The sequence below is a fragment of the Emys orbicularis genome, chromosome 2 (genome assembly GCF_028017835.1).
Source record: "Emys orbicularis isolate rEmyOrb1 chromosome 2, rEmyOrb1.hap1, whole genome shotgun sequence".
NCBI classification, from domain to species: domain Eukaryota; kingdom Metazoa; phylum Chordata; order Testudines; family Emydidae; genus Emys; species Emys orbicularis.
Genome location: NC_088684.1, coordinates 145,502,260 through 145,516,682, shown reverse-complemented (window position 1 = coordinate 145,516,682; position 14,423 = coordinate 145,502,260). Strand labels below are relative to the sequence as shown.

Genomic DNA, 14,423 nt, shown 5'->3' with positions numbered 1-14,423 from the left:
CCCCTCCGAGCCGCTCGTCCCTGCTGTCCCGGCCGCGCCCTGCACCGGTGGGGATGGGCAGGGCCACTCGGCTCTCTGCACAGGCAGTCTCAGCCCTCGACCCCCTGCTGCCCTCAGAGCCCCGGGGGCCTTGGCCCGCCCCTCCCTGCGCAGTTCCCCAGCCTGAGGGGCCAGAGTGCCCCAGCCTGCTTAGCAATCCTTGGAAGCCCGGCAAGGGGATCTGGGGGCAGCGACTCCATGGGAGCTGGGCTTCGGCCTGAGGGTAGATGGGGCTCCAAGGGGCTTCTAGTCCCAGGCTAGATCCTGGGTCCTGCCCTAGGAGAGCCCGCCTGGGGCGCATGGATCCAGCGCTCCCTGGCAGGCCCCAATGGCTGCCCTCAGCCCTTGCTGCTCAGGAGGGATGGGAGCCCCCAGAGGCCTGGAGCAAAGCCCTGGTGGCACCAGGCTCCCCCCTGTTCAGGACCGTGCTGGGGCCAAGCTCCTTCCAATGGGGGGGCCCTGAGCAGCTGGCTCTGCCCTTGCTCCATGGGCGCCTGGCGCAGACTCGCTGCGGAGGTGAGCTGGGGTCCGGCTGGCTCTGGCCCAGGCAGGGGTGTGGCTGCCCCCCCTCCCCCCAGCCCCAGGGGGCGTCCCAGTCACAGCCCCTAGCTCGCCGCCCAGAGAGCAGCCGCCTCGTGGTGCTACACTAACCCCCTGCATTGGCCACACCACAGCCTCCTGTAGCCATGGCCCCTGGCCCTGTGCCTGGAGGGGGTCCCTGGAGCCCCAGGGGCAGGGCAGTGGTGTGTCTGGCCCTGTGGGGCTAGTACCTGGGTGCTCAGAGGCCTGTGGGCAGGGCTGTACCAACCCTGGATTGGAAAGGGGTGAACCCCTGAACTTTTTTTTAAAGGGCAGCAACTCAATCACCTGCCCCAGAGCGAGGCGAGGGGCCCGGGCGCCTGGAGGGGCAGAGCTCAGCTCTCTAGCCCTGGGCTAGCGGCCTGTGTCTGTATCTCGGCTTCGCCCCTTACCCCCCCTGCCGGAGCCCTGGACCCCCGGTGGCCCCCGCCCAAGCCTGGCTGCAATGTACAAAACTGAACACAGTTGCCTGTATTTTTTTTTGTAAATTCATTATAGTAATAATTATAAATTAACCCCTTGTGTCCTGTGTATCTGTCCTGGAGCCCCTCCCCCACCTGAGCTCAGCACGGGACCCTGGGGGGGGAAGTAACACTAGCTGGTTTGGCTGGAGATGGGCCTTGCTCATAGGCTCAAGGGGAGCCCTGGGGGGTCTGTGGTTCTGTGGCCCAGCTGTGCCTAGCCCAGAGCAGAGCCTTACACCCAGCCCCTCTGCAGGCTGGCCAGGGCCTTAACCACCCCCCCCCCCCGCCCCCTTTTGCCTTGGCAGCAGGTAAAACTAAGGGCTGGGGCTGTGCCCGAGCAGCAGAGGGGGAGGGGGAATCTCTGTCCCTGACTGACCGGGGTGTGTGTGCACAAAATGTCCCCATTGACACTCCCCCTGGGATGCACAGAGTTGCCACAGGAGGGGAACCTTCTCTTGGGTTGCTGAGCCAAGCTCTGGGGGGGTGAAGGTCTCTGGGGTCCAAGCAGCTGCTGCCCACATGGGTCCCCCAAAGCTCTGTGGTGAGTGGCTGCTGCTTGCATGGCTCTGTGCTCAGCTGGGTGGGGGCAGCAGTTGCAGTCTCCCCCCCGCACTCCACTGACCCTAAATGACCTTGCCCCAGTCTCCCCCCTGGCCTTTGCTGGCTGCAGCTGGCACACCTAGCAGCCTGTCATGGGCAGAGCCATCCAGGGGGCCAGTGCTGCTGCCTATGGAACCAGCTTCTCTCAGGGCCCTCCCTCCCCCCCCCCCCCCCCCCCACCAGTAGGAGTCACAGCCCCAGCTTGGGCTCTGGAGCTGGGCCCAGCCAGCACCCTCCCCCAGCTGCCTGGGCCAAAGCCCAGAGTCCTGGTGACAGCACAGCCGGGCCCTGTCCTCCTGCAGCGCTCCACAGCTGCTGGGCTGTGTGGAGGGGGACAGGAGCTGCTGGCTGCCCTGTTGTACCAGCCCTGCGGAGTGGCCCAGGACAGGCAGCTCGTGCTGCCCTAGCCAAACAGCCGCGTACCTGGCCAGAGCCAGCGGAGCCTGCTCTGTGCCCACAAACATGCCACTGGGGATAGCAACGCAGCTGGCTGTGGGGAGTGCAGTGCCCCCATGGGGAGAAGGGCTGCATGTGCCCTGCCCCCCCCCCCGCCCCCAGGCCATGCTAGGGAGCCCCTGAGGGAAACACCCCAGGTTCCTCTCACTTAACTAGCCAAAACTCGGGTGCACAAGGGGGAGCTGGGGCTTTGTGCGCTCAGGACCCCAGCCCCACCTGTGCCCCACTAGCCCTGCAGCAGGAGGCACATGGCCTTTAATGGCCCCAGCACAGCTCATGTGGCCACCTCCCTCTGCATGTGTGCTGCTTGGCCCCTCCCATACCCCTCAGAAGCAGGAAGCTGCTAAACAATCTGTGGGGGCCCGGGAGATACAATAAAGTCATTGCAGAGAAACTAAATGAATTCTTTGCTTCAGTCTTCATGGCTGAGGATGTTAGGGAGATTCCCAAACCTGAGCCGGCCTTTGTAGGTGACAAATCTGAGGAATTGTCACAGATTGAAGTGTCACTAGAGGTGGTTGTGGAATTAATTGATAAACTTAACAGTAACAAGTCACCAGGACCAGCTGGCATTCACTCAAATGTGAAATTGCAGAACTATTAACTATGGTTTGTAACCTGTCCTTTAAATCAGCTTCTATACCCAATGCCTGGAAGATAGGTAATGTAACACCAATATTTAAAAAGGGCTCTAGAGGTGATCCTAGCAATTACAGACCAGTAAGTCTAATGTCAGTACTGAGTTAGTTAAAACAATAGTAAATAATAAAATTATCACACACATAAAAGAACAAATTGTTGGACAAAAGTCAATGTGGTTTCTGTAAAGGGAAATCTAAGCTATTAGAGTTCTTTGAAGGGGTCAACAAACATGTGGACAAGGGGGATCCAGTGGACATAGTGTACTTAGATTTCGAGAAAGCCTTTGACAAGGTCCCTCACCAAAGGCTCTTACGTAAATTAAGTTGTCATGGGATAAGAGAGAAGATCCTTTCATGGATTGAGAACTGGTTAAAAGACAGGGAACAAAGGGTAGGAATAAATGGTAAATTTTCAGAATGAAGAGGGGTAACTAGTGGTGTTCCCCAAGGGTCTGTCCTAGGACCAATCCTATTCAGCTTATTCATAAATGATCTGGAGAAAGGCATAAACAGTGAGGTGGCAGAGTTTGCAGATGATACTAAACTGCTCAAGATAGTTAAGACCAAAGCAGACTGTGAAGAACTTCAAAAAGATCTCAACAAAACTAAGTGATTGGGCAACAAAATGGCAAATGAAATTTAATGTGGATAAATGTAAAGTAATGCACATTGGAAAAAATAACCCCAACTATACATACAATACGATGGGGGCTAATTTAGCTACAACTAATCAGGAAAGAGATCTTAGAGTCCTTGTGGATAGTTCTCTGAAGACGTCCACACAGTGTGCAGCGGCAGTCAAAAAAGCAAATAGGATGTTAGGAATCATTAAAAAGGGGATAGAGAATAAAATAGAGACTATCTTATTGCCCTTATATAAATCCATGGTACACCCACATCTTGAATACTGCATACAGATGTGGTCTCATCGCAAAAAAGATATACTGGCATTAGAAAAGGTTCCAAGAAGGGCAACTGAAATGAGTAGGGGTTTGGAACAGGTCCCATATGAGGAGAGATTAAAGAGACTGGGACTTTTCAGCTTGAAAAAGAGGAGACTAAGGGGGGATATGATAGGGGTCTATAAAATCATGAGTGATGTGGAGAAACTGAATAAGTTAGTTACTTGTTCCCATAATATAAGAACTAGGGGCCACTAAATGAAATTAATGGGCAGCAGGTCTAAAACAAATAAAAGGAAGTTGTTCTTCACACATTGCACAGTCAACCTGTGGAACTCCTTGCCTGAGGAGGTTGTGAAGGCTAGGAGTATAACAGGGTTTAAAAGAGAACTAGATAAATTCATGGAGGTTAAGTCCATTAATGGCTATTAGCCAGGATGGGTAAGGAATGGTGTCCCTAGCCTCTGTTTGTCAGAAGGTGGAGATGGATGGCAGGAGAGAGATCACTTGATCATTACCTGTTAGGTTCACTCCCTCTGGGGCACCTGGCATTGGTCATTGTCAGCAGACAGGATACTGGGCTAGATGGACCTTTGGTCTGACGCAGTATGGCTGTTCTTATGTTCAGCCATAAAGCTCCCCCCAGTCACCCGACACAGGCACGACCCTGGGTGGTTCACTTCCTCTCCCCCTCTCTGCCCCACCCGCCGCAGTCCACGCATGGCCCAGCTGACTGCTGGGGCAGGGGGTGCAGAGCTCAGCAAGGGGCTGCTCCCCCAGGCCCGGGGCAGGGACACGAACCAGCTTCCAGGCCTGTCTCCACTCAGGCACTACCCTGGTTTACACGCTGCATTGGCCCTGGGCCCCACAGTGGATAGCTACACCAAGCCCTGCCTGGCCGCACTGCTCCCGGGAAGCTGCAGGAGGCAGTGGATGAGGGCCCAGAGAGCTGTGGGGGGCTTAAGGTGGGGCAGAGCTGTACCACCCTCAGCGGAGCTGGGCACAGTGGCTGTACCCTGCCATAAGCAGAGCCAGCCGGGGGGGCGCATAGCTCGCCGGGCCATTGGCTGCTCTTAGAGCAGTGGCTCTGCTAGAGGCTGCACACAAGGTGTCAGGCCAAAGGGGGGCTGGGGTCTCCCGCCAGGCCAAGCTCCCTGCCCCGGGGAGCCAGTCTCCAGGGGGCAGAAAGGGGTGTAGTGGGTTGGGTACAAACTCTGGCTGGGGGCTGTGTGAACACTAGGCCCTGGGACATGCCTGAGCCTTCAGCCTGCCCGGGCAAGGGACCTGTGCCTGGGGACGACAGCAGCAACATGCCCTCAGCAAAGGAAGCCACCCAGCTCCTGCTGCAGGGCCTGGGACGGCTCAGTTCACGCTGGCAGGGATTGGCAGCCTGGCATCTCCCCTGCGATTCTCTCCAGCCTGGGGCAGGCCAGCCCCTCCCTCCAGCTGGGGCCACCTGCAGGATCCAAGGAGACAGGCCCCACCCAGAGCTGGCCCTTCGCCCTGCTGAGCACCACCACCCAGGGCTCCCCAGGGCACGCAGCAAGAGCCTCATGTTACCCCCTAGCAGAGCCATCAGTGAACCCCCCCACTGCAGGTCAGAGGGAGGTTGCTGGAGAGAGCAGGGCCAGGGACCCCTCCAGCCAGTGCCCACAGTAGCAGCAGGCTGGCCTGGACACTGGGGCAAAGGAAGCAGGCCAGACAGGGGTAAAGGCAACGCCTTTAACACACCAACTCTTTATTGGCTCCCAAGAAGCAACACGACACTGGAAAGCAGCAGGCAGCTCGGCCTGGGGTCCCCTGGGGGGGTCAGGGCACCTCTCAGTGCGGCAGATGATGGGGGACCAGCTTGTAATGGGCACCGCAGGAGGGGCAGCGCTGGGGCTCCCCCTTGTGCAGCCAGAACCAGATCACGCAGCTGTTGTCCTCTTCACCTGGGCAGGGAGAAGAGGGATTAGGCGGGCTGAGGTCACTGGGGGGAGTGCGGGGCCGTTAACCAGCAGGGCAGATGGGCAGATGGGGGCTGACAACGGAGCCCGTCTCGGGGGATGCCAATCAGGGAGAGGGGCAGCTCCAAGATGGCAGCTGCCCCACAGCAGGGCTCTGCCCTCCTGGCACACTCCGCATCAGGCCTGCAGTACAGGCCCAGAGCAGGGCCGCCACGCTCAGGTGTCTGGAACAGGACCCAGGCATCCTGGCTTGTACTCCTCCCCTCAGGAGGCCAGGGAACAATGACCCCAGCTGGCCCAGCTCCCACAGCTCTGGGGCCAGGCAGGAAGCCAGAGTGAAGCCTTGTCTGAGCCCAGCAGCCAGCTCCCACCAGGCCCTCCCGCCACATGGGGTGCCCTGAAGAAGGGAGTTCGCTGGTCAGCCCAGAGCCTCTGCCTCCCCCCCCCGCCCCTTGCACAACGTGTCACTCACAGATGCAGCCCACGATCCTCTTGCTGGAGATGGAGGGGACCAGGTTGGGATCCTCCTTGGTCCCAGCGTAGCGCTTTGGTTGGAGGATGTTGTAGGGATCCTACAGGGAGTGCAGGAGGCAGTTTGCGCTGTTGCACCCGCCTCTGCCCCAGATCCCAGAGCTCTGACTGAGCCGCCAGCCCTCATCCCCAGCACTGCGCCCTGGTTCGACCCAGAGCCTGCAGCACCAGCTGGCTCTGCTCCATGCCCAGGAGTGGCACCGCCAGCCAGTCCCATGCCACGCGGCACCGAGCAGCGCTACCCCGGGGACACGGGTGGCACTGGAGCTCCAGCTTAGCTCAGCTTGTGTCATTCTAAAACCAGGATCCCCCCCACACACTCACACCCCCTCAACCAGTGGGGGTCTCCCCATGGCCTAACCGCAGCCCTGCACCCCCAAACTCCACCTAACGCTGTCAGTGATTTACCCTGCCTGTCGCACAGTGAGACTGGCCGCCCGCCCGGAGGCAGGGAGCACTAGACTATCAGTGGGGAGAGGGGAGGGTGGGGATTAGGGGACCCGTTTCAGGGTACCTCTGCTCACCTGTCCCTTTTCCATGGCCTTCATGACTTTCCTCTCCAGCCCTGTTGCTTGCTCTTCGTCGCTGGGGATACCTGGGCATGGGAGAGAAAGACAACAGGAGGGCGTGAAGATCCCCTTGTCACGGGCAGGATCCCTCCCACCCCACAAGCAGTTCTCCACGCACACCTCCGTGCTGCTTGGGAGGAGTCATCCCAGGGCAGGAGACTATCAAGCGGGAGCAGAGGGAAACCATCCCATAGTTGGACCCTCCTTCCAGGTGTGTCACGGTCTCCCTCTCGTACTGAGGAGATCCCGAATTATTAGGAAGAGACGATTCGCTCATTAGAAATCTAGCTAGCTGGGTTGTGATGACCGGGAGAACCGCAGGGTGAATTGCCTGCCGGGTGCAAAGGTTGCGGCTCTCTCAAGACATCCAGACAGGTTTATGTGTAGTGCTGGGGAGGATCTGGCGGTCGTGGTACATGTAGGTACCAGTGACATAGGAGAAGGTAGAGGTCTACTCAAGATAGTTAAGTCCCAGGCAGACTGCAAAGAGCTACAAAAGGACCTCACAAAACTGGGTGACTGGGCAACAAAATGGCAGATGAAATTCAATGCTGATAAATGCAAAGTAATGCACATTGGAAAACATAATCCCAACTATACATATAAAATGATGGGGTCTAAATTAGCTGTTACCACTCAAGAGAGGGATCTTGGGAGTCATTGTGGATAGTTCTCTGAAAACATCCACTCAATGTACAGCGGCAGTCAAAAAAGCAAACAATGTTGGGACTCAATAAGAAAGGGATAGATAATAAAACAGAAAATATCATGTTGCCTCTATATAAATCCATGGTACGCCCACATCTGGAATACTGCGTGCAGAGGTGGTCACCCCATGTCAAAGAAAAGATATACTGGAATTGGAAAAGGTTCAGAAAAGGGCAACAAAAATTATTAGGGCATGGAACGGCTTCCATAGGAGGAGAGATTAAAGAGACTGGGACTTGTCAGCTTGGAAAAGAGATGACTAAGGGGGGGAATATGATAGAGGTCTATACAGTGACGACGGGTGTGGAGAAAGTAAATAAGGAAGTGTTATTTATTTCCTCTCATAACACAAGAACTTGGGGTCACCAAATGAAATTAATAGGCAGCAGATTTAACGCACACAAAAGGAAGTATTTCTTCACACAACGCACAGTCAACCTGTGGAACTCCTTGCCAGAGGATGTTGTGAAGGCCAAGACTATAACAGGGTTCAAAAAAGAACTAGATAAGTTCACGGAGGATAGGTCCATCAATGGCTATTAGCCAGGATGGGCAGGGATGGTGTCCCTAGTCTGTTTGCCAGAAGCAGAGAATGGGCAACAGGGGATGGATCACTTGATGATTCCCTGCTCTGTTCATTCCCTCTGGGGCACCTGGCATTGGCCACTGTTGGAAGACCGGATACTGGGCTAGATGGACCTTTGGTCTGACACAGTATGGCCGTTCTTATGGTCCTGGAGGCCAAATGTAGGCTGATAGGTAAGAGATTGAAGTCCAGGACCTCTATGGTAACATTCTCTGAAATGCTTCTGATTCCACGTGCAGGGCCAGTTGGACAGGCAGAACTGCTAGTCCTGGAGCCCATAAGAGGAGAGGCAATTCTTGAATTAGTCCTAAGCGTCCCAAGAGTTTAATATAGCTGAACTGCTCGGTAATAGCAACCATAATTTACTTAAATTTAAAATCCTTGTGAGGGGGGAAACACCAAAGAAACCCAATTCAAAAAGGGGAACCACACAAAAAAGAGGAAAGCTAGTTAAATGGAAATTAGAAGGAACAATCACAAAAGTGAAATGTCTGCAAGCTGCAGGGAAACTAGTTAAAAACACCACGACAGAGGCTCAAACTAAAGGTAAAGACCAAATAAAAAAAAGACAAACAGTATGAGGACCAAAAAAATGCCACCACGGCTAAACAGCAAAGTAAGAGAGGCAGAGGCAAAACGGCATCCATTAAAAACTGGAAATCAAATCCCAAGGAAAACAGAAAGGAACAAACTCTGGCAAGTCACATGTAAAAGTGCAATTCGGCAAGCCAAGAAAAGAATTTGAAGAGCAACTAGCAAGAGACCAAAACAAATTTAAAAAAAAATTGCTGTAAGTGTTTGTAATTTCATCAGAAGTAGGAAGCCTGCCAAGCAATCACTGAGGCCACTGGACAATCGAGATGCTAAAGGAGCACTCAAGGAAGAGAAACCTGCTGTGGAGAAACTAAGTAAATTCTTTGCATCGGTCTCCACAGAAGAGGATGTCAGGGAGATTCCCACACCTGAGCCATTCTTTTTAGGTGACAAATCTGAGGAACTGTCCCAGATTGAGGTGTCAGAGGAGGTTTTGGAACAAATTGATAAACTAAACAGTAGTAAGTCACCAGCAGGTTTTCACCCAAGAGTTCTGAAGAACATACACATGAAATTGCAGAACTACTAACTGGTATGTAACCTATCAGACTCAGACTTTAAGGTCAGAAGGGACCATTATGATTTACTAGTCTGACCTCCTGCACAACGCAGGCCACAGAATCTCACCCACCCACTCCTGTAATAAATCCCTGACCTATGTCTGAGCTACTGAAGTCCTCAACTTGTGGTTTAAAGACTTCAAGGTGCAGAGAATCCTCCAGCAAGTGACCCGTGCCCCACGCTGCAAAGGAAGGCGAAAACCCCCCAGGGCCTCTGCCAATCTGCTCTGGAGGAAAATTCCTTCCCAACCCCAAATATGGCGATCAGCTAAACCCTGAGCATGTGGGCAAGACTCACCAGACAGACACCCAGGAAAGAATTCTCTGTAGTAACTCAGATCCCTCCCCATCTAACATCCCATTACAGGCCATTGGGCATATTTACCACTAATAGTCAAAGATCAATTAATTGCCAAAATTAGGCTGTCCCATCATACCATCCCTTCCATAAACTTATCAAGCTTAGTCTTGAAGCCAGATATGTCTTTTGCCCCCACTGCTCCCCTTGGAAGGCTGTTCCAGAACTTCACTCCTCGGATGGTTAGAAACCTTTGTCTAATTTCAAGTCTAAACTTCCTAATGTCCAGTTTATATCCATTTGTTCTTGTGTCCACATTGGTATTGAGCTTAAATAACTCCTCTCCCTCCCTGGTATTTATCCCTCTGATATATTTATAAAGAGCAACCATATCTCCCCTCAGCCTTCTTTTGGTTAGGCTGAACAAGCCAAGCTCTTTGAATCTCCTTTCATAAGACAGGTTTTCCATTCCTCGGATGATCCTAGTGGCCCTTCTCTGCACCTGTTCCAGTTTGAATTCATCCTTCTTAAACATGGGAGACCAGAACTGCACACACTATTCCAGATGAGGTCTCACCAGTGCCTTGTATAATGGTACTAACACCTCCTTATCTCTACTGGAAATACCTCGCCTGATGCATCCCAAGACCGCATTAGCTTTTTTCACGGCCAAATCACATTGGCGGCTCATAGTCATCCTGTGATCAACCAAAACTCCAAGGTCCTTCTCCTCCTCTGTTACTTCCAAGTGATGCTGTCACAGAGTCCCCGGACGATGCTTTGGAACTGCTCCCCACAAAGCCAGTCAGGACTTTGGGGAGCCTCCTCTCCTATGGAGCAGACTGTTTTCAGGGCAAGAAGCTCACACGGCTTCACCTCCTGGGTCTGCCCTTGGAGCATTTAGCATTTGCCCCTCCATGCGCTTCCCACAGCGAGTCTGCCCAGGCGGCGTCCTGGGGAAGCCAGAGGGTCCTGCATGCACCCCCACTTCGCAGTCAGATGTGACTCATCCAGCCAGTAAAACAGAGGTTTATTAGATGACAGGAACACGGTCTAAAACAGAGCTTGTAGGTCCAGAGAACCGGATCCCTCAGCCGGGTCCATTCTGGGGCCCAGCGAGCCAGACAACCCCGTCCGCACTCACTTCCCGTCCCCAGCCAGCTCCAAACTGAAACCCCCTCCAGCCCCTCCTTCTCTGCTTTGTTCCTTTCCCGGGCCAGGAGGTCACCTGACCTCTTTGTTCTCCCACCCCTTTAGCATCCCCTTGCAGGGGGGAAGGACCTGGCCATTAGTTGCTAGGCGACAGAGTGTCGGTCAGAAACTGAGGCACCCACACAGTATTCAGAGGAAACATTAAGAACAGTCCCACTTCGTCACAGATGCGTCCCCAGTTTATAACAAAAATTCTTGTTATTAATCCCTAAATGCATGACCTTGCACTTTTCACTATTAAATTTCATCCTATTACTATTACTCCAGTTTACAAGGTCATCCAGATCTTCCTGTAGGATATCCCAGTCCCTCTCTGTATTAGCAATACCTCCCAGCTTTGTGTCATCCGCAAACTTTATTAGCACATTCCCACTTTTTGTGCCAAGGTCAGTAATAAAAAGATTAAATAAGATTGGTCCCAAAACTGATCCCTGAGGAACTCCACAAGTAACCTCCCTCCAGCCTGACAGTTCACCTTTCAGTATGACCCGTTGTAGTCTCCCCTTTAACCAGTTCCTTATCCACCTTTCAATTTTCATATTGATCCCCATCTTTTCCAATTTAGCTAATAATTCCCCATGTGGAACCGTATCAAATGCCTTACTGAAATCGAGATAAATTAGATCCACTGCGTTTCCTTTGTCAATCAGCTTCTGTACCAGATGACTGGAGGATAGCTAATGTGACGCCAATTTTTAAAAGGGCTCCAGAGGCGATCCTGGCAATTACAGGCCAGTAAGCCCAACTTCAGTACCAGGCTAATGGGTTCAAACTATAGTAAAGAACAAAATGATCCGACACAGAGATGAACACAGTATGTTGGGGAAGAGTCAACATGGGTTTTGTAGAGGGAAATCATGCCTCACCAATCTACTAGAATTCTTTGAGGGAATCAACAAGTATGTGGACAAGGGGGATCCAGTGGATATCGTGTACTTAGATTTTCGGAAGCCTTTGACAAGGTCCCTCTCAAAGGCTCTTAATCAAAGTAACCTGTAATGGGGTAAGAGGGAAGGTCCTCTCATGAATTGGTAACTGATTAAAAAAACAGGAAACAAAGGGTAGGAATAAATGGTCATTTGTCACAATGGAGAGAGGTAAATAGCAGTGTCTCCTAGGGTTCTGTCCTGGGACCAGTACTGTTTAACATAATCAAATGATCTGGAAAAAGTGGTAAACAACAAGGTGGCAAAATTTGCCGATTATACAAAACTATTCAAGATAGCAGTCAGCTCTGGTCTTCACTAAGAATTCCAAAGGGATCTCACAAAATTGGGTGACTGGACAACAAAATGGCAGACGAAATTCAATGTTGATAAATGCAAAGTAAGGCACATTGGAAAACATAATCCCAGCTATACATACAAAATGATGGGGTCTAAATTAACTGTTACCCCTCAAGAAAGTTTTTGGATTCCCCATGGATAGTTCTCTGAAAACATCCACTCAATGTGCAGCAGTCAAAAAAGCAAAGTGTTAGGAACCAGTAAGAAGGAATAGGTAAAACGACAAAATATAATGCCACTATATAAACCCATGGTACCCCCACTCTTTGAACACTGCATGCAGATCTGCTTGCCGCATCTCAAAAAAGATACATTGGAATTGGAAAAGGTACAGAGAATGGCAACAAAAATTAGGGGTATGGAACAGCTTTCGTCTGAGGAAGAGATGAAAAAGACTGGAACTGTTCAGCTTGGAGAAGAGGGAATTGAGCAGGGGATACAATAGAGATCTATATCAAATCCTGACTGATGAGGAGAAAGTGACTTGGGAAGTGTCATTTCCCCCTGCATGTAATACAAGAACCAGGTGTCACCCAGGCTATGGGTGCACTACAGAGCTTACAGCGATGCAGCTATGCCACTGTAGCTGCTAGTACAGACACTCTAAGATGACGGGCTCCCATTGACTGAATTACTCCAGCCCCCGGGAGCAGCAGGAGCTGAGTCCCTTGGAGAAGCTCTCCTGCCAACACAGCACTGTGCACACCCACCGGTGCTCAGGTCAGTGTAATCTAGCAACATCATTTCTACCAACGTAAGCTGTAGTGCAGACAATGCCCCAGTTAAATTAAGAGGCAGCAGATTTAAAACAAACAAAAGGAAGCACTTCTTCACACAATGCAGTCAACCTGTGGAACTCCTTGCCTGGGGATGTTGTGAAGGCAAAAAGTATAACTGGATTTAAAAAAATAGTTAAGTAAGTTCCTAGAGGACAGGTCCATCAATGGCTATTAGCCAGGATGGGCAGGGATGGTACCCCATGCCCTGGGCCTCCCTAAACCTCAGAGCCAGAAGCTCTGAGATGACAAGGGATCAAAAGTTGCCCTGTTCATTCCCTCTGAAGCTCCTGGCAGTGGCCACTGTCGGGAGACAGGACCCTGGGCTAGATGGACCTTTGGGCTGACCAGCCTGGCCAGTCTCACGTTCTTACACCAGGATCCTTGTCCGAACCCCCCTTCCCCAGCCACCCCGGAAGAGCCTCAGTCATCAGCCAGTCCGAGCATTAGACACATTGGGGGGGTGGGGGGCTGGTAGAGACCCGCACTAACAGGGGCGTTTCCAGCCCATCCTCATTTCCACAGCTGCTGCTCCCCGAGTCAGCGCGGACCGGGCCGCGCCCGCTGATCTAAACCGAGCTTGGTCCAGACCCTGCGGCCGCCGCACGCGGTCCGGCTGCCCGAGCCCCGGGGGAGTTCCGGGGCCGGCGGTAACGGGTCTAACACCCCGCTCAGCACAGCCCGTGCGCGGGGCTCTGGTCCGGGGGCCGCTGGAGTCTCAAACCCCCCGGGTAAGAGGGGGCAGGACCCGCGTCCCCACGCGGCGGAGGGGCCTGGTCCCGCCCACCAGTGACAGACGCGACCCAGGATCCGCGCCGCAGGGTCACTCCGGGGGGGGTCACGGCAGCCCCCCCCCCAGCCCTTAGCGGGACCGGCTCGGCCCTTAGCGGGACCCCCCGCCGCGCTCACCTCCAGCCGCCAAGGCGCGGGCGGGGCCGGGCGGGCGGAGCGGCGCGGCCGGGGGGCGGCGCAGGGCCCGCAGGGCGCCGCACACTCGCAGTAACCTTGACGCCATGGCGCGAGCGGACTGACTGAGCCGGGAGCCCGCGGATGGCGGCTTCCTTCCGGGAGATGGCCGGAAACAGGGCGGGACTTCCGGGACACGTGAGCGGGTACCGCTTCCCTGGGTGCCTCACGTGACCGATCGTCGCCGCTCCCTCGCTCACGTGACCAGGAAGCGAGGCTAGGCAGGGCGGGCGGCTCCCTCCCACGTGATGGAGGACGGGCGGGGCTGGCCCCGCCCCCCCGCTGGGGTGACCCTGCCCCCGGCAGGTCCAACACTCTCTCGCACCGAGGGGGAGCACAGAGGCCCAGATGCAAGGAGGGCCCAGCTGGGGGGGAGGGGATGGGCCTTTCCGCTGCCTCCCCCGCAGGGCGCCCCCCCCCGCTGCCTCCTTGGCCCCCCCGCCCAGCGCTGCCCCCCCAGCCTGTCGCACCCACCTCCTGGCCCCATCTGTGTGCAGTGCCCTGCACGCGGGGCTGCCCCCGGCTGCCCCCTGAGGTGCTACTGCAACACAATGGTCGGGGGGTGCTCGGTTCAGTCGAGTTGGGAGACTGAGCGTGATGCCAGCCAGAGGGAGAGCGAGGCTCAGCCTGCGAAGAGAACCGGCCTGGGGCCAAGGGGCTCAGTCAGGCTCAAGGCATCAAAAATTGGGGGCCCAGAAATGGAGACA

At 54.1% G+C, this 14,423-nt stretch overlaps 1 protein-coding gene across 1 annotated transcript; it reads right to left on the bottom strand.

The window, feature by feature from the left end:
- Nucleotides 1-5,391: 5,391 nt before the first annotated feature.
- LOC135874609 (cytochrome c oxidase subunit 5B, mitochondrial) lies at nt 5,392-13,829 on the bottom strand. Its single transcript, XM_065399490.1, has 4 exons — nt 13,660-13,829; nt 6,686-6,756; nt 6,103-6,202; nt 5,392-5,615 (listed from the first exon to the last, which is right to left on the bottom strand). The coding sequence occupies exons 1-4, from the start codon at nt 13,763-13,765 to the stop codon at nt 5,503-5,505; spliced, it is 390 nt and encodes a 129-aa protein (XP_065255562.1). The 5' UTR covers nt 13,766-13,829; the 3' UTR covers nt 5,392-5,502.
- Between the last annotated feature and the right edge of the window lie 594 nt (nt 13,830-14,423).